We start from the raw sequence: 24,014 nt of genomic DNA, 5'->3' as shown, positions 1-24,014 counted from the left end.
TGAAAAAATGAGATTCACTAAAGGTGAATGTAAACTAATATGCATAATACCCACATAGAAAGCTGTGTGTAAATACTACAGAAGGATGTTGTTGTGCAAGATTGAATGTGTTGCCTGTGCAGTTTTATGACAAAACAAGTAAATACTAAGAATGAGTTATACTGATAGAGGAGTGTCACATGTAAAAACAACTGAAGTAACGATTGAGTGTTGGCTAGGCCTTATTGGGATACTGTATTCAGTTTTGACACTAGTCTTCCAACAGACTGGAGGGAGTTCAGAGAAAAGCAGCAAAAACAAGAGGTTTGGCGAGTGAGACTCTGAGGGAAAGTGACAAGATCTGGGAAAGAGATGAGATGATTGAGGGAAGATGTAACAGGTACTGTGGCCAAGGAGTGCTTTGTGTAGCTCATAGATGAAGAGACAAAGGCCTAAAACCTGTTCTGATTTACACTGGTTGCCCGTAGCCTCAGGGGACTATTCTGGTAGCTGGGGATCAGCTGAGAATAAAGGAGTCCACCCAACCTCCTACACTGGTGGCCAACATCACTGCTGTACACCACCTAAGAATACCCCTATGCATGGAGAATCCTCCAGTGGCCAGCTAAAATGGTTTTAAGGCAGCTTAAAAGCACACTTAAGTATCTGTATATCTAAGAAGGGTAGAAGGCAAATTACAACTGAACTGGAACAGAGATGGGATTAGAACACCGAGATATACATTCTATAAAATCAGCAGGGTGTCAAAAATAAGGGATTAGATAAAAACAGGCACCTCGTCAAGACTATAAATGTACACAAATGGAAAAAGTTTAGAAGCATCAGGGTAATCCACTAGTGGGCCGCGAGACAGGTTGTTTACACGGGCCATCCGTAGGCATAGCTGCCCGCAGCTCCCAGTGGCCGCGGGGTCAACTGCCGCCGCTCCCCCGTCGACTCTGCTTCCGCCTCTTGCCGCGTGGAGTATGGTGGAGATGGTTTGGAAATAATGAACGCAAGTCTACCTTTCTATGAGGGGATAGATTTATTAGTGACACACTGTACGTCCCTTCCATCCTAAATGATTCTATCCAATATAATATTGCATGTCTAATGAAGAAAATGATTTATTCACCTGTTTGTATGTGTTTTTTAGCTAAAATGTGATACAGTAGTGAGTGAAATCAGCACTGGTCCAGGAACAGTGAACTTCACAATAAATAGGGAATTATTAGCAAAGGTAAGTGTTTTGATACATGCAAAATATTAACAATAATGACAAAATTAGCCCCTCTACATAGAAATGAAAAACATCTACTGTAGTCGTAGTGTAGAACTTTACATTCAAAACATTCATTGTTTCTGTTTGAAAACCATATATTCCCTCTCTCTAAGGATTGACTAAACAGCTGTCTTTTTATTATGCATGCTGAGAATTTGGAATCAGGTTCACAAAGATCTCTTCTTAAAAACATAAGGAAGTAGTTTCTCTGACACGGCTTGATAATTCTGACTTTTCTTCTTCCCTTGTTCCCTTTAAAGGCTAAATTAGGGTCAGGTCCTAAAGTGTGCAAGTCAAATATTTAATCTTGGTTCTTGTGCTCCAAGACCTTTGCTAGAGGTGGAAAATACTATTTTATAAAGACATCTAGAATTGTAATTTTTGCTCTTTAGATTTTACTGTATTATGGTTTATTACAAAATAGGAGTGTCTCTTCTTCAAAGACTGGTGGCTAATTGGAAAAGACAGCTTAAATTAAAAAAAAAAATTGGCAATATACCAATCTCCTAGAACTGGAAGGGACCTTGAAAAGTCATTGAGTCCAGCCCCCTGCCTTCACTAGCAGGACCAATTTTTGCCTCAGATCCCTAACTGGCCCCCTCAAGGATTGAGCTCACAACCCTGGGTTTAGCAGGCCAATGCTCAAACCACTGAGCTATCCCTCCCTCAATGTTAAATCAATAACTTGCTGGAGGGTAGTTGGCCACTCACCTTCATCGTTGGTAGTATTATCCCAAAGTAGACTGATTTCTACTTGTTTTAAGATCCTTAGGGAGATAGGTGGATGGTTGGTACAGCTAAACTCAAAAGTCCTTTTGTCGGTTGGTTGCTCAGCTAGTTCATAGAGCGAGGTGCACCATATAGTTGTTCTGAAAATCTAAACCAGAGACTGAATAGTGGATTTGACAGGTGGTTGTCTTGGAAAACTGATTGCCTGTCTCCTGGGGAAATGAAAATTCTCATCTATATTGGTGAAGCCCAAGAAGTTGCCTTTTCCAGTAAAGACTTTTGCTGAATACTTTTACGTTGTCATCAATTTGTATGTAATAGAAATTAAGAATACTCTCATTCAGTCTGCTTCTTAGCTATTAGTGCTATGTGCACTTCTACTGATTAGATCCTTTTTTATTTCCTACCTTATCCTATGAAAAATGTTAACATAGTTACAAATGCCATAAAATTATCATTTAATTTTAAACTGGTTATGTATAATCCACCTTAACAATGTGTGAATTTAGTGTGACTGTTCTATCAAATTTTTATTGGCTCTTCTTTCAGAGCTGATTAATGGGCAGGATTTGGTCAGATTGTCAGTTAAATCAAAAGTTTCCTCTCTTTGGGCCCTGTTTAGCACTCCTTATTCATGCACAATGCCCACAGACTGCTTGACTTCAGTGTGAGCTTTGCCAGACTCAGTGCAGAATTAGGGCATAATCATGCCCCACTCAGGTTATGAGGAAGAGAGGAGGAGTGTGGTAAAGAGACGGAGAAGGAAATGGGGGAAAAAAACATAGATCCAAATCCCTATAAGTAGGGAACAGGAAAATGAGACCATTGGCCTATTGTAATTTTGGTTATCTAATGGGATGGGCCTTGATACTATAGTAATACTGTAGGTGCCATTATAAGAGCATAAAATATTTCTGTTGAAGAGCAATTCAGTTTCTGTGTTTCTGCATTAGCGGCCTTTACCTGTTTCTGCGGAATCCTCATATTCTTTGTTAAAATCTTCGCTCTTCATGGATATGTCATTTCATATGGTTACGGTACCATATAGCCTTCAGCAAGCCCTCCCAGTATCTGTAGGCCAACATGCTAAATTTTGTGACAGACAAGTATATACAAAAACATATGTTTACTGAGCTAATACAATCCTTTTTTATATATTGAATTAAATAAAAATCTCAATTTTTTAATGTTTTCCAATGTATTTTAGTCACCCCTCATAATTTCAAGGGACAAAGATGCAAAATGGAAGGTGGTGCAAAATGTTGTGGGGTCAGGGGCCCTCTAATCCTAACCTAACCCTACCTCTGAAGTTTCTTCCTTTGCCCTCTAACCTGAGTGACAAATAGTGATATTAGTGGATATCAGGCTTTTTTGGTTTTCTGATTTTCACCAAAATCAGTGGGGCCTAGAAAATTCCCTGAAATTTTGGAGTTTTCAAAAATTGTTGTTACAGATGGACATATCAAAATGCCATGGGGTTGAGTGTGGGGCCAACTATAACCCTTAGTGGGATTGCTTACATGTGTAAAGGCTGCAGGATTAAGCTCTTAGGCAATTAGTAAAACATTAAAAAAAATTCTTTGTTGATTGCCCTTTTTCTGTCAATGAAGTACTTTTCCAAGCCTTTTTGCTTTTTAGACTGTGTTGCAGCAGGTATTTAAAGATGGCTCAGAATATGGAATAAAAAGTGAACTTTTCTCTGTGCTTCCCAGAAGAAAGATAGTGGTTGAGTTTAGGTGAGTACATGGGTGAAGTCCTTTTACAAGAATCAATAAAATACCTTATGTTCTTTAATAACAAAGGTGATACTGCTGCATTGTTACATGTATGGTATTTAACTACATTAGTACATGGGTAGCTTATTTGCAAATACAACATAAATCATATTTAGGGCTTTTTTTCTCCCTAGAACTGTTAAGTATATCTTCACTATTTAGTGTGATAGTTCAAGCCTTGATTTGACCCTCATTAAGAATGTTCTAATTTGGAGGATGATAGTCTTTTTCGTTTTAATTAATTCTGTTATGAAGAAACTAAAGCTGAATTTTCAGCCTTTAGCCTCCATTTTTTAGATTTTAACTGAGCTTCAGTTGTTGTGGGTGCTGTTCTGCACCAACAGTTATTTGCACCTGCAATTTAGATCACTTTGATGCCTACATCCAAGATTTTCAGGAGCAATCAAGCATTTTCAGGAGCAATCTCAGTGGTAGAAGATGACAGAACAAGGAGTAATGGTCTCAAGTTGCAGAGGGGGAGGTTTAGGAAAAACTTTTTCACTTGTAGGGTGGTGAAGAACTGGAATGGGTTACCTAGGGAGGTAGTGGAATCTCCTTCCTTAGAGGTTTTTAAGGTCAGGCTTGACAAAGCCCTGGCTGGGATGATTTAGTTGGGTTTGGTCCTGCTTTGAGCAGGGGGTTGGACTAGATGACCTCCTGAGGTCCCTTCCAACCCTGAGATTCTATGATTCTATGATTTGGATGTCTAAATGTCCTAAACTGCAAGCACAAAACTACTGGTGCAAAATTGTGTCTCCAGTTATTTGCTCCTGAAAAAAACAGATACCTGGTTAAGACTCTTTATTTCAGGATATTTGTGCTGTACTCTGGTTTGCTTGCTCACTTGTGCATCTTCCACCAACTGGTTAGGTTGGCATCTGAACAGCAAAGATATTGTCAGGTCAGAAATAAGTAGTTGGCTACTTAAAATTTTGGGCTGGATGTTCAGACCCTGGCCTGAGTATTTTTTTCAGGAACAAATAATTGTGAGCACAATTTTGTGTCCACAAAAAATGGACTTCAGTCTGAAAATCTGGCTCAAAATTATAAAAAGACCCATTTGCCTTATCTTCGTTGTGCTGCGACCTGGACAACCTGCCAGCAGACGGAGCACAAGAGAACTAGCAAATCGAGGATAGTACAAGTGTCCAGGAGAAGTAAACTTTAAATGCCCTGAGGTTAATTAACCTGAATGATTCTGACTTACAAATGAGGAAGTAAATGAAACCACTTTGGCTTGTTCTCACCTGGGGCGGGGAGTGTGTGTCGGGGGGGGGGGGGTGCGCTTTGGGTTTGGAAATATTTACCAGAGCTCTGCTCTGGTGGGGTTTGACTGAATTTAATCCCTGCAAATAATAATACTTGATTGCCTTTACTTGGGGTTGGTATTTGAAAGGGAGTATGCCATACTGGGTAGGGGTTTGTATGAGAGCCTTGCGATGGAGTCACATTTACTCCTAGGAAGGGAGATATCGTATAAAAGTAAAGGTCTGTTGTGAAAAATCCATACTTGCATAATTTTTATTGAATGACAGAGCATGGTGTGAGTACTTTATCATCTACTTAGGATTGTATTTGAAAGTTGTATGCTAATTGGGAAGGCAACCATTTTTTTTTAATGCCTTGCCCTCTGGAGCAAAATTGGGACCTGGATAATTAGATCAGCCTGGGAATTTTATTGAAAAGGGTGGCAACTGTGTTTTTCTTTAGCACTTTTCAGGACGTGGGAAGAGTGTAGCAACTGTTTGGATGTTTGTTAGGGGAGACAATGGTCTGGAAGTTCTATGTTTTGTACAGTGAACAAATGTTAACTGTGGGTATTTATTGCAGTTCACCCAACATTGCCAAAAAGTTTCATGTAGGACACTTGCGTTCCACGATAATAGGTAAGTACACATTTAACTATAGCCTAGAAAATCGTCTGTATCTCCTCTATGGAGTGCAATAGAAAATCCTATTGAATTTCATTCCTATAGTGGAAAGGCCATGTCAGGCCAACCTTATGTTTAATAAGAACCTCCTACCAATTAAACAGTGAAGGAAGGGCGTAAACAACAAAAACTGTTACCGGCAGATTTATTAATGAGCACATTACTTAGTTTTAGTACTGTGAGCATTAAATGAGGAAATCCCAAATTAGTGATTTAAAATGGCATCCTAGAAAGACACTGATAGAAGCCTTTGTTGGTATTTTTTGAGTCCTTATAAGGCTAACTCTCATTTCCGGTTTGTCCGGTTGTCTTAGAAGTTGTCTGACATCAGGTTTGTTTGTAATTTGTTAACTACAATATGTCAGTATTGCTGTCATGGTGATTGTGGGCCCAGTTCTGCCCTCAAATATATGGGCTAAAACTTCCTTTGACTCCTGTACATAACTGAATAGTTGTGTATTAGTTTGCTGCTCAACACTCCAATGGCACAAAAACTATTAAGTGAAATTTTAGCTTTGTTGTTTTTTCTCTTTCCCCATATCAGTGTATAAAGTACTACTTTACTGACAAGGATAACTGTCTGCACTTCATCTATTGAGTTAATACTGCATCCAACCATTCTGTATCAATGTAATTGTTAGCTAAGTGATACAAGGTGTCAAAGCTCCTCCTTTTCACACCATCTCCTGTGGGGAGGACCAGTCCCCAAAATAATCCTATAGATCACTGTCTACACAAAAGGGATGAAATAAACTGAATAGAATGGTTGGGTGCTGTAACATGGTGTCAGGATAAAGGTTCCAGGAGAAAGAGACAGAGTTCTGCAGCTGAGTCACCCTGATATCAAACAAGATGGGTCCTTTTATACTCCTGCGTTGGCGCTAAAAGAGTTTAAGCTCCTTTAAAGCAGGGGAGACCAGGGGCATGGACACAGAAGTTAAGCAAGGAAAAATCCTAAGAACAGCCCAGCTCAGGAGAAAGAGGAGGTTGAGGGTTTTTTTGCATTTTAATTACAGTAATATTAAATGCAAGCTTCAGGAAGGGGTTAAGACTGGACCTTGTCTCGTGGGTATAATGTGTTAGGAGCTGGGTTGGAATGCAGCCTGTTTACAGATACTGTGGTGGTTCGAGCACAGCGCTGGAAGTCATGAGTTTTTGGTTCTTTTCTCAGCTTTGCCACTGACACGCTCGGTGAACTTGGGCAATCACGTAACTTCTTTGTGTCTGCCTATCTGAAAAATGGGGTCGGGGACTGATATATTCTACAGAGGTGTTGTGAGGATGCACTGAGGCTTGAAAAGCATTTTTTCACGGTCAGCTGAAGAGCACCATATAAACACAAAATATTATATTTATTTTCTGTATAACAATGAAAGAATATACAGCACCTTCCAAGTGCACAGAACCCCCCACAAGGCCTAAAAGAATTAACGGTCTGATTCATTTCAGCAAGAAATTTGGTAGAACAGTACATTTTATTGGATTTGTAATGAGGAGGGAATGCAGATTGTATCAAAACAAAACTAGTATTAAGAATGAGAGAACACTTAACGTTTTGAGTAATAATAATAATTTTGATTGGTTACCAGGGAATTTTGTAGCAAACCTCAAAGAAGCGCTTGGACATCAAGTAACAAGAATAAATTACCTTGGAGACTGGGGCATGCAGTTTGGTATGTTTGTTTTCTCTTTCACAAATAACATTATTTAGGCTTACAACCTCTATTTCTTGCTGCCTCACTGGATTTGACTGTAGCAAAGATTAATAATTGGACAGGCTCATGCTGCTAAAACAAGTTATAGACCATAAGTGTATGGTTACAGCTGTCGTGTATGTATCCTAATATTGAATTCTTTTGTCATGCAAAACCCTTCATGACTTTGGGAGTTTTGCTTGTGTAAGGACTACAGGAGACTGAACCCACTGTATTCAATTTATTTACCTCACACTTGTAGACATAACCATAGAATAAATTTCTTATTTTGTGAAACTGTAGCGGAATTTGCATTCATATTGCACATTTTCTCTCCTCTCCTGCACTCTGTTTTGTGCCTTTAACTTATCAAACCCCTTTAGGCCCATGCCTACTAATGTACAGAACTACGCATGGTTGATGATAATTACAAATCCCCATTTGCCAGAGCTGCTACTAAAATCAAACATCTGAGAAATGTTCAAATAGCTGCTATTTAAAAAGTGCATGAAGAAAGGAGAGGGTAATATCAATTTTACCCCCACAATTGTAGAAGCAAGGACTGAAAATTATACTGCTCTGGAGTCTAAGATGGGCAAATGTTTATTCTTGCACCAATGACTGCCCTAATGTCTCATATCACATGAGCCACCATGACTATAAACATTTGTTTTATATCTTAGGAGAACTGAGATTCATTCCAAGCTTCATAGTGGTAAATAGCATCGTTTTTTAACCTTCTCAATCTGAAAGATATCAAACCTTAATGTCACCATACTTTTGCGTCTCCACTTCCACCCCCTCCAAAAGAGCTATTTGTGATCGTTTTCTAGAGGTTTTAAAAAGGTATTAGCGCTAACTTTCTTTTACTCTGAGGCTGGGTATACTCACGGTAGCTAATACTTTCAGACTTTGAAAACAGATGGATTAAAAAAAAAATTAGTACCAACAAAATTTTTGTTTAAAAAACAAAAAGCAGACACAACTATTTTTTTAAAATGTGTGGCACGAATAAAATAGTTGTGTGTCATGGTACATTTATGGCATTCGGTTAACACCCAAAATCATACCAATAAACTTCTTTGCCCCTGCATATCATTGTGTTCAGTCTCCTCTATGTAGATGATACATATATTAAATGCCAGCCCTGAACAATTCTACTTGTCCACTTGTTTGGGACAAGTATCTTTTTGTTTGGTAGGTTGGTTTGTTTTGGACAGATGAGAAAAATATTAGTGTATTCATAATCCATACGTGGATGGGTGGATATTTTCACATGACAGTTTTGCAAGGCAACTTAATTGAATTTTCTGACACTTTAAAGTCTGGTAACGAATATTTTGCTTTTTGTCATGTTATTGCAACCAAGCCTCTCTAAACTGAGCCCTGTGGAATTTAATGAGGGATACTTGTGTGATGAGTTGCCTTAAAATTAGACTCATAGTTGCGTGTTTTATTTTATTTTTAACCCTTTGATATGACTTCATCATTTTTTTTCTTAAAGTAGACACGGCAACAATATTTAAATAGCAAAATAAAATCTGGTTAAGGGTGCTTTTCCCTACTGTGCTTATCTGCTCTGTTCTTGAGAAGTAAATAGTTTGATTGCAGAATGGTGCTCCCAGAGAACTTTGAATAGCAGGGATTTTATATATTGCTGCAGACATCTTGATGTCAGGAAAGGTAGCTGGAGAGCATATTGTGTACATGGGAACCTTCAGTCTAAAGTATGGCTGGTAGGTCATATTTTTGAGCTACTAGTTTTAACTGTCCCCTTTAAAACAGATGTTCTCTTATATTGCCCTATTCAGTTCCAATATTTAACAGCTTTTATAAAGGATGTGACTATGGTTCACAAAATTATAGCTCAAGAATTTTATTATAATGGTACTTCCCAGAAGCACCACTATAGTTAATGAGCTGTCAGCATTTCTATTATAACCACCATTTACAAGGAGTTTATAACTTAGCCTTCTAAAGAGTATCCGGCTGAAACTTGGCAGACAAGTTCCCAGCCGAGAGGCAGTTTTTAAAATATAGAACTGAATTTAAATGGGATTAGCCCTTTTTTAATTTCTTTTCCAGGATATTGTCTTGCTTCCCTTATTAAACTCCTCCTAGGACCTTTATTGCAATCTCTGTCCTTCCAACAGGAACTGGACAAGACTCTTTTGAAGTACAGTAACTCCTCATTTAACATTGTCCCGCTTAACGTTGGTTCAGTGTTACATCCCTGCTCAATTAGGGAACATGCTCGTTTAAAGTTGTGCAATGCTCCCTTATAACGTCATTTGGCTACTTGCTTGTAAGATTTTGTGGAAGAGCAGAGACTTTACAAGGGAGCATTGCACAAGTTCCGCTTCTCCGCCTCCTCCTCCTTCCTCCCAGCGGAGGGAGGAGCAGGGAAGCACTGTGTCTCCACTCCTCCCCCTCCCTCCCAGAAAGTCCTAAGAGCCACTAAACAGCTGTTTGGTGGCCGGGAAGCCCTGGGAGGGAGGGGCAGGAGCGTGGAAGCGCTGTGTCTCTGCTCCTGCCCCTCCCTACCAGAAAGCCCTAAGCGCCGCCAAACAGCCGTTTAGCAGTGTTTAGGATTTTCTGGGGGGAGGGAGAGGACTGGAGACGGAGCTTCTCCACTGCTTCCCCCTCCCTCAAAGCACTTAGCGCTTAGGACTTTCTGGGAGGGAGGGGCAGGAGTAGAGAAGCGCTGCATCTCTGCTCCTCCCCCTCCCTCCCAGAAAGTCCGAAGTGCGCCAAACAGCTGTGCGTGCTCCGGAGAGGAGGTGGAGTGGGGGTGGGAATTGGTGGGCCTGGAGTGGAGTGAGGACAGGAAGAGGCGGGCCTGGAGCATTCCCAGCAAAGTCCGAGCCTGTTCTTCTCCAGGGAAGCTGCTGCTACTGCTACAAAGGTGTTTCCTAGCATCCTTGCCTGCAGCGGGCTGTGCCTGTGTGGGGTAAGCCAGAGGCACTTCCCAACCACAGTACAGTACAGTACTGTACAGTATATAATGCCTTTTGTCTGCCCCCAAAACATTTCCTTGGAACCTAAACCCCCGCATTTACATTAAATCTTATGGCAAAACTGGATTTGCTTAACATTGTTTCACTTAAAGTTGCATTTTTCAGGAACATAACTACAACGTTAAGTGAGGAGTTACTGTACTTCCTTTATCAGCTGGAGAGGTTATTCCAAAATGGTACACACTCTCCCTCTTCAGGGTTCCGTGTACCATCTCCCCAGCAGTCTTAGTCCTTGACAGCTCAGAGGGAACATGGATTTAAAATCAACCTCAGCTCTCCTGAATGGCTGCAGAGGCACCTGGACGAGTCCTTTTGATTTAAAGATGAGGAAAGGACTTGAATTTCTCAGCCTTTGAGGCTATCTTTGGGCAGTTCTGAAGCCTCTCAGGTGATCTAGTTCAAACAGGAATTAATTCAGCGAAGTCCTATGGCCTGTGTTTATACGGGAGGTCAGACTAGATGATCAAAGTGGTTCTGTCTAGCCTTATAATCTATGAATGTTTGGGCAATTCTAAAACCAAACCAAATACATTTAAAGAAATAATCAAGTCCTGCATCTTCATGTGTTTGATTCACGCTAGGGTCTGTGGTGACTACACACAGCAGAGAGACTAGCTGAGAGTCTCAGGTAGCAGAAGGTGCTCATGGAAGGAGGGTTGTGGCAGTGCAACATGCCTGCAGCCTCTTGGTCTCTCAGGACCACTATTAAAGTGGTTGGTATTGGTGAGGGAGGGAGCCAGCATGACCAGGATATGCTGTCACAAGGCATCCTGTGGAACCCTAGATGTAGTTTAAAGCTAGCTTTCCACAGTGGAACTGTCGGAGTGGTGGTAGGGAAAACACCTCAAGTGAATCCCCTTTTGGGTTCTGCCGCCCCAGCTACATGTGCTGCAATACGTGGGCACCCTAAGTAGTTCTGTTTTCTTGCTTTTATTGGGTTCAGGCAGACCCTTCATGTCAATAGGTAGAAATTGTTACATTGAAATGCTAATGTATGGGGTTTAAAAAAATCATAATAAGACTGCTTTTTTTTTTTTGCAATATTGTAAGGCTTGTGGTTATAATCAACTGGGGCTTGAAAAATCTGTTCTCTTACTCACCACTTGTGGAAAATAGGAAGCTTTCTCTAGAGAGTGGGGGGACAAATGCCATCAGCTTCTGCAGAATAGAATGCATTAAAAAAAAAATGAAGGACACAGTTCACTGATGCTACGACTGCTTTGCAGCACTAAACCTGACTGAACTGGCTGATTCAGATGGGTTTGCAGCAGTTTTGTGTCACTAGAATAGCCGCTGTAGCAGACTGTTGACCTTGGCCCTAAAATTTTGCCCTTATGGCTCCAGAGGAAACTTTTCAAACAAGAAGTGAGCATTGTCCTCATTCTGTAGACAGGAAGCCCCAGTGTTTGTGCTGTGGCTCATATTTTTCCTAAGCTGCAGCAGAGTGAACGCTGACCAGAGTCTAATGGACTTTCACTGTTGGGAATGCTGAAGAAACTGATAGTTTGGTCAAGTTCACTCTGCTCCCCCTTGGCAACAGGAGAGGTGGGGCATGGGAGCTATTCACTGGGAAGGAAGACCCAAAACAAAAGTGTGAATAGAGTAGTGGAGATCAGACTCTTGGAGTGGTCCAGAGGCTGGTGGAGGAGTAGTCATGGCAGCCGATGACTTTGGTGTGAGGAATAGGGAAGCACCTTCTTTCCAGCAGACATAGGGGATTGGTGTGTGGGCTTCAGATTTCAGACAGCTTCTAGCTAAATGCTGATGTGAAAGATGGATCCCTGAAGCAGGTTCCAGGGTTAGGAATTCCAGCAGCTGTGGTGTTGGGAGGAACTTCTTGTTAGAAGGATCACCCCTGTCTTTTATACCAGTCTTTGCCTATTATGGTTTTTCAAGCACTGGAATAATCAATTTCTTTTCTATGTCTGTTGTGGCAGACACAATTATGTTTTAAAATATTTTGGCATGTTTTCCTTTCATTACTTATAATGCTAAGATACAGATTTGGTTGTACAAAGCTTTTAATCAAGATATAATACATACTGGTCTGTTTTCTAATGTCCCATTTTATTAATTATTATTTATTCTAGGTTTACTGGGAGCTGGTTTCCAACAGTTTGGCAATGAAGAAGAGCTACATTCCAATCCTTTACAACACCTCTTTGAGGTAAGTTGATTCAAAAGTTTTCAAATAATATTAGCAATATTCTTTCAACATAGTTATTAGCTCTTATATGTATGAAAGCATGTCTTCAAAACAAAAAGCTTTAAAACATTCGTTACTTAAGCTATATTATGCTCCACTGACAAAAAAAAAAGCAGCATTTATAGTGCTAAGGTACCTTCTATTGTTCTTAAGAACATGAGAACTGCGATACTGCGTCAGACCAATGGTCTGGCTAGCCCTGTATCTTGTCTCTGAGAGCAGCCAGTACCAGAGTTCCGGGGGAGTGTACAGAGAGGACAGTTGGAGTGATCTACCCCTGTCTTCCCCTCTTGGCTTCTGACAGTCAGAGGTTTAGAATCACCTCAAGCATGGGATTGTATTCCCTGATCATCTTGGCTAATTGCCATTGAACCTATCTAATTCTTTTTGGAACCCAGTTATACTTCTGGCCATCACAACATCCCCTGGCAATGAATTCCACGGGTTAGTTGTGTGTTGTGTAAAAAGTACTTCCTTTTGTTTGTATTAAACCTGCTTCTTCTTAATTTCATTGGATGCCCCTTGGTTTGTGTATTACGGGAAGTGACACTTCTTTAGTCACTTTTTCCACACCATTCATGATTTTATAGATCCCTGTCATATTCCAGATCATTAATGAATATGTTAAAAAGCACAGATCCCAGTACAGATCCTTGGAGGTCCCCGCTGTTTACTTTTCTCCATTGTGAAAATTGACCTTTTTATCTGTGTCTGATCATTTTGTTCTTTACTGTCGTTTCTATCAGTTTTGCCAGAACTGATGTTAGACTTATTGGTCTGTAATTGCCAGGATTGCCTCTGGAGCCCTTCCTCAAAATCGGTGTTACATTGGCTACCTTCCAGTCATCTGGTACAGCAGCTTGTTTTAGCAATAGGTTACATACTATAGTTAGTAGTTCTGCAATTTCATATTTGAGTTCCTTCAGAACTCTTGTGTGAATACCATCTGGTCCTGGTGACCTAGTACTGTTTCATTTATCAGTTTGTTCTAACACCTCATCTGTTGGTCAGTCAATTTGGGACAATACTTCAGATTTGTCACCCAAAAAAGAGCTCTGGTATACGTATCTCCCCCACATCCTCTGCAGTGAAGATCAATGCATTTTGCTTCTGTACAATGGCCTTGTCTTCCTTGAGTGCTCCTTCGGCACCTTGGTTGTCTAGTGGTGACACTGCCTGTTTGGCAGGCTTTCTGCTTCTGATGTACTTAAAAAGACACTTACTGTTAGAATGGTGTGTCTAGCAAGTTGCTTCTTATCAGGAGATGCCTGTGTGCCCAGGCCAGCATTATCGCCTAGTGGCGAGTGTTCATGACCACTTTGCCTAGTGGCTACAGTTCATGGACGTGTCTCCAAGTGTGGAGAGTCAAGGGCCGCTGTGCCTAGCGGCTATAGTCCACGGTAGTGTCGCCCAATGGCGAGAGTCAAGGGCTGCTCTGCCTAGCAACCATAGTCCATGTAGCGTCATCCAATGGCAAGAGTTAAGAGCCGCTCTGTCTAGCAGCTATAGTCCCAACAAGGAGGTAGGATAACACAGGCCCACCCTATGTTCTGACCCAGGGCCCTTCAGAGCAGTTAGGTCATCTATGTGGCGTAGGGTCTGGTACCTTACTTGTACTCCCTGGGTCACTTCCTACCCCTGTACCTCCAGTGGTGCCACGGTTCTGTCTTGGGATCCCTCCTGGCTTCCTCCCAGGATTATCTCCGGAGCCCTGGATGACAGTGAGTTGGCACCCTCTGCTCCCGCGGTCAGTAGTCTTCCATCAGCTTGGCTAGGAGGCTTGGCCCCAGTGACTTCTTGGCAGGAAGCTGCTGCACCCAACTGCTTTCCTCCTCAGTCAGCCTAGCCTGAGCTGAGCTGCACCCTTTTGAATGCTCCCTACACTGGGAGCATGCCCGGCAGAGGTGAGGGGTGTGGCTTCCTGCTTCCGGAGCGGCTCCTTAACCCTCATCTCAGTAGTGTGGTGGTTGATACACCTCATCACACTTCTCAAATTCTTTGTTGGCCTGCCTTATTATACTTTTTGGCTCTGACAGCTTCCATTATTCTGCTATTTAGCTGTGGTGGCTTTCTTTCTTTCTTTGTTTCTTTCTTTCTTTCTTTCTTTCTGGTCCTCTGATTGATTGATTGTCTTTTCTGATTTGAGGTATACATTTATTCTAAGCCTCTATTATGGAGTTTTTAAATCATCCCCATGCTGCTTGCAGGCATTTAACCATTGTGACAGTATCTTTAAATTTCCATCTAACAAGTGTCCTCATTTTTGTGTACTTCTCCTTTTTAAAGTTAAATGTTACAGTGGTGGGATGTTTTGGTTTTATCCCCCATACAAAGATGTTAAATTTAATTACAGTATGGTTGCTATTACCGAGTGATTTAGTTATAGTTATCTCTCAAACCAGATCCTGTGCTCCTCTTAGGACTAGGTCGGGAATTGCCTCTCCCTTTGCAGAATCCAGGACTAGCTGTTCCAAGAAGCAGTCATTTGTGGTGTCTAGAAATTTTATCTCCGCATCATGCCCTGAGATGACAATTACCCAGTCAATTTGAGGATAGTTGAAATCACCCATTATTATTGCACTTTCTGCTTTTGTGGCCTCTCTAACCTCCCTTAACATTTCAGTCACAGTCACCATCCTGGTCAGGTGGTTGGTTGGTATTTTCCTACTATACTATACTCTTATTATTCAAGCATGCAATTTCTCTGCATAGAGATTCTATGGTACAGTTTGTTTCAAGTAAGATTTTTACCTTATTTGGCTCCATGCTTTCTTGTAACGTATAATGCAACACACCCACTAGCATGGCCTACTCTGTCATTCCTATATATTTTGTACCCTGGTATTACCATGTCTCACTGAGTATCTTCATTCCACCAAGTTTCGCTGATGCCTGTTGTATTAATATCCTCATTTAATGCCAGGCATGCTACTTCACCCATCTTAAACTGCTTTAAACTGCTAAATATTCTTTTTATTATTTAATTCACACTAGAAAACATGTAAAGAGGACAATGTTTGTTTTAATTACACCTTAAGCAGCAACTTTGGGAAGAGGATCTTAAACAAGATCTTTAATTTGAATTCAGTCTACCATGGATGTGTGGTGAGAAGTGATTGTCACCATGCGCAGTTTCAGAATGCTCTCCTGGCTGTGCAAAATGGGCTTATCTTTCTTTACGATTGTAAAAGTGAGCCAGATTCAGTACATCTCCTAGGCGGCTTCCATCAGCAGGGATTCTATTGCGCCCTTGTTGATGAAGGTTAATGCTGTCCTCTCCTGGGCAAATGGCCTTCCTGGGACACAGGGAGCAATCTGGTACAGCAGTTTGTCTCTCCCTGCCCCAGAAGAGTGAATCTGACCCCCTCACTGCAAAATTGGCTCTTCAGACACGTGAGGACAGATTATTTGGATCAAACAAATCTCCTTGCTGGTTCAGAGCAGAGTGTATTTCAGGATTCTGACTCAGTCCATCCAAACGTGTTTCACATGCAAACTAGTTATTCATTTGATCCTTCTCTCCACCAGTTTATATAGAGAACATTACTATTGATTGCATTGTATGCCATGAGCAGAGAGCCTCACTGAGCCTTTGTAATATGAATACATGGTCTGCTGGCTGATTGCATGCATCAGCTATCAGAAATGGCCAAGTATAGATTTAAGGCACTTAGCAGAACAATTCCAATCATTATGGAGATGGTTAGGCACAAATTTTGAATTGTAAAAAGTCCCGTGCCCCACTCTTTAAAGGTAAATATACCAAATGTATAGTGCTATTCAACAACGATTCATACATTCTGATATGGAGTTGTATGTATCATAGAGAATCCATAATCTAATAAAAAGCTGAACTGCGCTTCCATCTGTATTGGGCTGAAGATGGCAGCTGCTGCTAAAAGCTGGCATTCTAGTAGACCAACCAGACATTATGTCATGGGATGATGATTTCAAGTAAATCTAGTTATTGGCTCAGACATAAGGTGTGTTTGAGTATTTCACTGCATTCCACCCAACTGTGTATTATGTGCACAGAAATATGTACTGTTTATACAATAGCATAATGGTTCTGGCTTCCAAGCCATTCACCTCCTTTGACTTTTAACAATCCATATATATTTTCTCTTTCCCCTTGGGCTCCCTCAGTACAATTGATAAATAGCTCTAAGTACATGAGATAGGAGTTGAAGTACTAACTTCAAGGTCCAGCCATTAGCAGACAACCTAGCCTAGAACATAATTCTTGCACAACCTTTACTATTTAGTTTGAATTTCTCTCAATCAACAGAAATGGTGGCACTTTTTCTTTCCTTGCAAGTTTCCAAATAATTTGGTACACCTCTACCCCGATATAAGGCGACCCAATATAACACGAATTCGGATATAACGCGGTCAAGCAGCGCTCCGGGAGAGCAGGGCTGCGCACTCCAGCGGATCAAATCAAGTTCAGTATAATGCGGTTTCACCTATAACGCAGTAAGATTTTTTGGCTCCCGAGGACAGCGTTATATTGAGGTAGAGGTGTATGTGGTTTGTACTGATACCCTGTAGGATTTACACACTAGACAATGAGATTTCTTATATACAGTTGAGTTTTATTATTCAAAATTAGGCTATTGGAATCTGGTACAAGAGAGGCATTGCAACATTAAGATATCTTTCCTTGATTTGATTAATGAATTAAATACCTAGGCTTATGGTGAGATGGCCCCAAATCACCTTCATTATTCACAGAGAGAAACATTCAGTGCAGGTGTGGTGATTTCTAATGAAGCAGATTTTTTATTAAACCAAGATACAATTTCTCAAATTCCCACAATCTTTGACTGCTATAACTGTTTAACTATGCCTCTGATTTATATCTGCAATTGATGCAGATTTGTATTGTACTGTATTGTGGTGCCTTTCTGATATGTATTGAAATGCTATATATGATACATTGGACTGGTCTTCCCTGCTGTTATTTAAAAGGGAAAAAATACATTGGGAAGATTTTTGTGTAATTAAGCGTATAAATGAGAATCCCTTCTAGTCATATGCCTGGTCTGCACTGGCAGAGGGGCGGGATCGATCTACGATATACAACTTCAGCTACGAGAATAGCATAGCTGAAGTCTACGTATCTTAGATTGACTTAGAATCACTTACTTCGCGGCCTCGTAGCGCAGGATTGACGGCCGCCGCTCCCCCGTCAACTTTGCTTCCGCCTCTTGCCAAACTGGTCTACACTACACGCGATAAATTGATCCCTGATACATCGATCGCTACCCGCCAATGCGGCGGGTAGTGTAGACGTACCCATAGTTGCGCCTTAAATTCTGGTTAGGAGTCAGATGTGGTTAGCCATTCACAGCTGCAGTTATTGTTTGCTCTATAAAATCATCAGCAAGGAGGGAAAAACTGAATGTGTTCAGTTACTATCCTTCCATAGAAAGGGTTAAACCTTCTCTGAGCTTAAATTCCATTGTCTGTGGCTAGGTTGTGGAAACCTTAATCTGCTCTCAAATTTGAGACTTGTTGGTAATACTGTCTGGTTAATTCAGTATCTCTGAAATTCAAGACACATAAAGGGAAGGGGAAAAGTTCAAGAATGTTTAGTTGATGAGAGCATTTTTACAGGCTGAGACCACTACAGCAAGATATTTTGGCTAAACTCATGAAATTGTTCAAACAGGACTCTTGTAAATTGGAGTGTTAATGTCTCACTAATGTTGCCATAATTCAATGGCCTAACAGGGTTAATTTATAAAACCTGTCAAAGTGGGACAGTATTCCATCAGTGCTGACCTCTGTGGGTCAAAATATAAAATTAACAGTCATGGTAAATTTATTTTTAAACAGCATTTTTATAATTTTTGCTTTCAGAACTTTGCCTCTCATTTTCTAAATGCTAAATGCAAAAAATAAATAAAAATCACTCTGAACTGAATCAACTTCTGGCCTTTAACAACTAAAGGCATACAGTATCCAACCAGGGAAGCCAATGTCTATATACGCTAGCAGTGTTGAATGCAACACACACTTCTAGCAAATTGACATATGGGCTCCCTCAGTTAAACAGCATGCCAACCTTTTCCTTTGGGGTTTAATTGACGTGTGCCAATGATGTGATCAACAACCTGAAATGCATCCTGGTTTAAGACTCTATCATTGATTTCTTTACATACAAATGAATTCTTCCATATTCTGTTGCTTTGGGTGTTTCAAGATTGGGATAGTAACAGAAGCAGCATCCGAAGTAACAGCAATAGAAGTAGCAGTTGTGAGATTACAATCTGGATTTTTTGAAAAAACTAATAGTTCCCACAGTTGAGTCTAAACTGTGCAGTCAAGCCAATATTCCAGCCCTTAAAAATAAACTGTGTGTTCCTAGTCTGTCTTCTGTGCTATTCTTGTGGACCTTCCTGTGTTTTCCACTTTTATTTTCCTTTGAAGGGAAGATTATATTTATTGTACATTTTCCATGCCATTGTATTTTAGGTATATGTACAGGTTAACAAAGCAGCAGAAGAAGATGAAAACATAAAGAAGCTGGCACAGGATTTCTTTAGAAAATTGGAGGCACGTGATCAGCAGACACTGTCAATGTGGCAACATTTTAGAGACTTCAGTATTGAAGAGTATGTCCGGATTTACAAGGTGCCAAACCATCAGCTGTTGTCTCTATGCAGTCCTAGGATAGTCTCCTTTCGTCCACTGTTCCATGACACCAATCGTTGACATCTGCATAGCACTTTTTCATCCCTGAAACTCCCTCAGCACATCACAAATTAAATACATACTCTGCTGAAATTCAGTCGCCCTTGGAGTGGAAGGAGCCATCAGGAACTCAACCATTTCACCTTTGTACAGTATGCTTTATAAGAGTAGGGAAAGGGAAAAACTTTCCAAATATGCTGAGGCAAACACCTTTCTCCTACCGAAAGTGCCGTGGTTTATTTAATATAAATAAATAATAAATAAATATCCAGGCAGAGCATAGTAAATCTTAGTTGCGAAGATCTTAGACAAATTTGTTTTGTGAAATCCATATAACTAGACATTCAACTTTCCTTTCTCATATTCACACAATCCAAGAGAAGAATGCTGAGCGACAAAGCAGATTTATGCCTATGTAGTACATCTTTAATAAATTCCAACCCACTAAATTAAAAGGTTCCATGTCATAAATGTAATTGGTAAATAGCTTGTTTTAGCTTAGATTAATCTAACTTTTTTATACAGAACAGCAAACATTGCAGATTCAGTTGATCATGAGAAATTACAATAACTGAAAGTTAGAGTAATCAGTACAAAAGCTGTCTGCAGATAGAGTGCAGTTAAAGTGAAGTCCTCTCTCACACACTGACACTTAATTAAAACTAGTTTCCATTCTTTTGTGGGAAAAACTTGTATTTTATTTTCATTTATAATAAATATTTATGAAAGAACCTATCCCAGGCTCTAGACAAATGCCTTTGCTATGAATTAAAATAAAATAGCAGCTGTTCCTCACCCAAAAGACAAAATGTAATGAACCAGAGATTAAATTAAAACCCAACATCCCTTCCTTTTGACAACAAATACTAGCTGTTCATGACTAAAATCCATCGTCACTCTCCCCATCTAGATGGCCTACAACACAGACCCATCATCTGACTTCTAGCAAATTTAAAGACTTGAAGAAAGTGTAAGTCTCACCCTAACAGTGTTTTCCTTTCTGTTCCTGGAAACTTTCAGCGTCTAGGAGTGCATTTTGATGAATATTCTGGAGAATCATTTTATCAAGAGAAGTCCCAGGAAGTTCTAAAGATGTTGGACACTAAAGGACTCCTTCAGAAAACAATGTATGAAAGGTTATTTTGTTTTCATTATAACAGTTGTGATTTTTTTAACTCTTTGCTATTGTCATATTTCAAATATAAAAGGTGTGGTGGATAGACAGATAAAAATATGCTGCTCAGTAGTTGTGGGATTTTTCCTTTACACAAGTACTTTCAGTATAAAAGATGTGGAAGATGTAGAAGCAGTGGAGTTGCAGCTGAAACTGGGCACAGTGAAAGTGTTTCATATTGGGGAAAATGGTCTTCCTGACTAATTATTTAATGGCCAGATATGCTGTTTATTAGTTATATAGTACCATAGGGGTACATGGTACTTAATAAATTGAGTTAGATGTGTCCCTGTCTTGAGGTATTGACAATCTTAATGTGTGGAAACAACACTCATAAAAGATGAGCCACAAGAGTGAGAGCAGGCAATTCTCTGATATCAGCAATGGAAGGCAAGATGAAAGAAGTGGTTATGAAAGGGAGATCATAGAAGATTAGGGTTGGAAGAGACCTCAGGAGGTCATCTAGTGCAATCCCCTGCTCAAAGCAGGACCAATCCCAACTAAATAATCCCAGCCAGGGCTTTGTCAAGCCGGGTCTTGAAAACCTCTAAGGAAGGAGATTCCACCACCTCCCTAGGTAACCCATTCCAGTGCTTCACCACTCTCCTAGTGAAATAGTTTTTCCTAATATCCAACCTACACCTCCACCACTGCAACTTGAGATCATTGCTCTTTGTTCTGTCATCTGCCACCACTGAGAAGAGCCTAGCTCCATCCTCTTTGGAACCCCTCTTCAGGTAGTTGAAGGCTGCTATCAAATCCCTTCTCACTCTTCTCTTCTGCAGACAAAATAAGCCCAGTTCCCTCAGCCTCTCCTCATAAGTCATGTGCCCCAGTCCCCTAATCATTTTCATTGTCCTCCACTGGACTATCTCCAATTTGTCCACATCCTTTCTGTAATTCGGGTCCCAAAACTGGATGCAATACTCCAGATGTGGCCTCACCAGTGCCAAATAGAGGGGAATAATCACTTCCCTCCATCTGCTGGCAATGCTCCTACTAATGCAAAGGACATGTGAAGGAGTAGAGGGAAGATTCTCTGTGCACAAGAGGAATGAGACTGTTCCAAGAATAGTGGGCAGCATGAAGAAAGATCTTTTCTTTATGTATGTGTCATCTAATTCTTTTTCCTGGATTCTGTATTTCAGTTCTGGTTTGCAATTATTTCAAATGATGTTATGTGGTTGGGGTTTCTTTGTTTTTCATTTTCAGCAAAGGAACAAGAGTAGTGGATCTTTCTGAAAAAAGAGACCTTTCATTGTCTTCCACTGTAATGCGTAGTGATGGGACATCTCTTTATATAACAAGGCAAGTGTCTGTCTATGCTACACTTTGGATTTAGTTCAGTGGTAAACTCTTGTGTAATTTGCATTAGTAGTCTCTTTAAGGGATTTAAACTCTTTTTGTTATAGGAACACTACAAGATATTGACCAGTCAATAATTTGAATAACTGAAGGTTATAGTGACAATATAACTATGTAGAGATAGGTAGTTACTTTAAAAAATGAAGCCTTATTTTTCTAGATTTATTCTCTAAGAGTCCAGTAGGAAATCTACTCTATTTATAGATCATTTTTTTTGGTTCCAGCTATCAACCATATAAATAGACTGAACACATAGCTATATTCTTTCTGCTTAACAAATAATTGACCACAACAAAGATTTTAGAAGAACTTGACTAGCACTCTTATTCATGAAGTGTGATGTAGACTAACATAGTTTGCTCTTCCACATCTTTATTGGCTCTGCAGTGCTGATAGCCTGCTACATCAATTGTTACCACCATCTTTTTGGCCCCATCATCCTAGTATTTGAATCCTTCTAAAGTATTTTAAAATAGAAATAACAACAGTCACTTTAGTTCATACCACAGGCTGACAAAAATCAAACTTTTTTTAGTGTTTGGGGTGGGAGGATTTTGTGTGTGTGTGTGTGTGAACTTCTTGAGAAAAGCTGCATTGAAGAGGTGCTCTGCATTCAGTTCTGAGACCTTGGTTAGAGGTCATTCTTATCACTTGCAGGAATGAGCTCCATAGTCTATGTCCAGGTCCTGTGAAGGTTCTATTTTCTCTGCTCACAAGATTCCCCCAATTGTTTGACCATTTCACTGTCCCAGTAGGGACAGAGAGACCAGATTTGTACTATGCAAGAAGTCATTTTTCCTACTCGCTTTTCTGACCATAATCAATGAGTTTAAAAACAACACTGAATTCTAAAAATACGTAATAAACAAAGACCAGATGCTCACTCTTTTGCATGAAGTATACATTGATTCATTTAACCTGGTATTCTCTCTCTGGCAGTGGCTTCAGTACAAGGTAAAAACCCTCCATAATGCACTTGTTCGTTTTTACAATCCCTCCCTTTCCACAATGGTAGAGAATTTTCCCAGCAGGCAACCCATTCTAAATAATGAGGTGGATTTAGTTTGATTGAGAATTTCTCATTTATCACTTCCAGAGATCTTGCTGCTGCTATAGACCGAATGCAGAAATATAACTGTGATACTATGATTTATGTGGTAAGTAATTTTAGATGCACACAACACTTTGAGTTTAACTCTTTTATTAATGTGGGGCCTCTCTTGCTCCCAGTGTGACCGAGGCACATGGTACTTGGCATCACAACAGACACTTAGAGGGCCTCACTGCACAGCAGCTATTCCACAATATTACACAATGGTTCTCAATCCTTTTTTAGTTCATGACCCACAAAATGGCTGAAAAAGCATGTGGGACTCACCATCTTGAAAATTAATTTGCTCAAAAATAGCTTTTACTCAATCAGCAGGTCATTTTCCGGATAAATATTGTTAGTAAATACTGAATCAAGTTAAAAGTTGATTCTTATAATTGTTTTAGCGTATAAAAGGATATAAAACATGCTATTAAAGTCATGTTCTAAAATCCATTTACGTAGAACTTTAATTTAAAGTCCCAGTATATTGTCACAAATGGGAATTTTATAGCTTGTTTACAGTACATCAGTTGCTGTATTGATGATTCAGTTGGAATTGCACATCAAGAGCCATTTAATCCATCTGGGTAATGCAGTTGCAGACTTGGAGCATTTTAATGGTCTGCTGTTTTTTTAACATGACTTCAGCAATATCAGTAATGGATAGTAGGATTACCTCCTTGTCTGCTGTGTAAAACTTCTTAGCTTTAGCAATTCTAAAGATGCAGCATATGATGCCTTTAAGGTTTTTTCAGAGATAAAGGTAACCTTTTGAAAACCACTTTTTAGTATATGGAGTCAGTTAATGTCCTCTGGGAAGCAAATCTACAGGTTTTTTGGCCTGCTCCTTATGATGTGTCTGGATATGTCCATACAGCATGCTTGGTATCATGCTTTCATTAGCCAGTATAATATTACATAATACAATGCCTTTGGAAAAATCACTGGAGCCAGTAAATGTAGAACCAAAAGCCCAGGTCTTTTTAGCTCTTCATTTTCTGGCTCCAAGGAGTTTCCATTAGCTTGTCTTCGGAATAATGTGTTTTCCACCAATAGAAACATGCTGCATT

At 40.0% G+C, this 24,014-nt stretch overlaps 1 protein-coding gene across 4 annotated transcripts in view; it reads left to right on the top strand.

The window, feature by feature from the left end:
- The window catches only part of RARS2 (arginyl-tRNA synthetase 2, mitochondrial), a 59,647-nt gene that overhangs the window by 10,220 nt on the left and 25,413 nt on the right, over positions 1-24,014 (top strand). For all 4 annotated transcript variants that reach the window (XM_045009763.1, XM_045009764.1, XM_045009765.1 and 1 more), the window contains 9 exons: positions 1,136-1,219; positions 3,629-3,726; positions 5,596-5,651; positions 7,286-7,369; positions 12,498-12,574; positions 19,094-19,252; positions 20,333-20,439; positions 21,699-21,794; positions 22,948-23,008. In XM_045009763.1, the coding sequence (XP_044865698.1) occupies positions 1,136-1,219; positions 3,629-3,726; positions 5,596-5,651; positions 7,286-7,369; positions 12,498-12,574; positions 19,094-19,252; positions 20,333-20,439; positions 21,699-21,794; positions 22,948-23,008 (822 nt within the window). The remainder of the gene's footprint in view (positions 1-1,135; positions 1,220-3,628; positions 3,727-5,595; positions 5,652-7,285; positions 7,370-12,497; positions 12,575-19,093; positions 19,253-20,332; positions 20,440-21,698; positions 21,795-22,947; positions 23,009-24,014) is intronic.

This window comes from Mauremys mutica, chromosome 3 (assembly GCF_020497125.1).
Source record: "Mauremys mutica isolate MM-2020 ecotype Southern chromosome 3, ASM2049712v1, whole genome shotgun sequence".
Classification (NCBI taxonomy): Eukaryota; Metazoa; Chordata; order Testudines; family Geoemydidae; genus Mauremys; species Mauremys mutica.
This window is presented reverse-complemented; position numbering and strand designations above follow the sequence as displayed.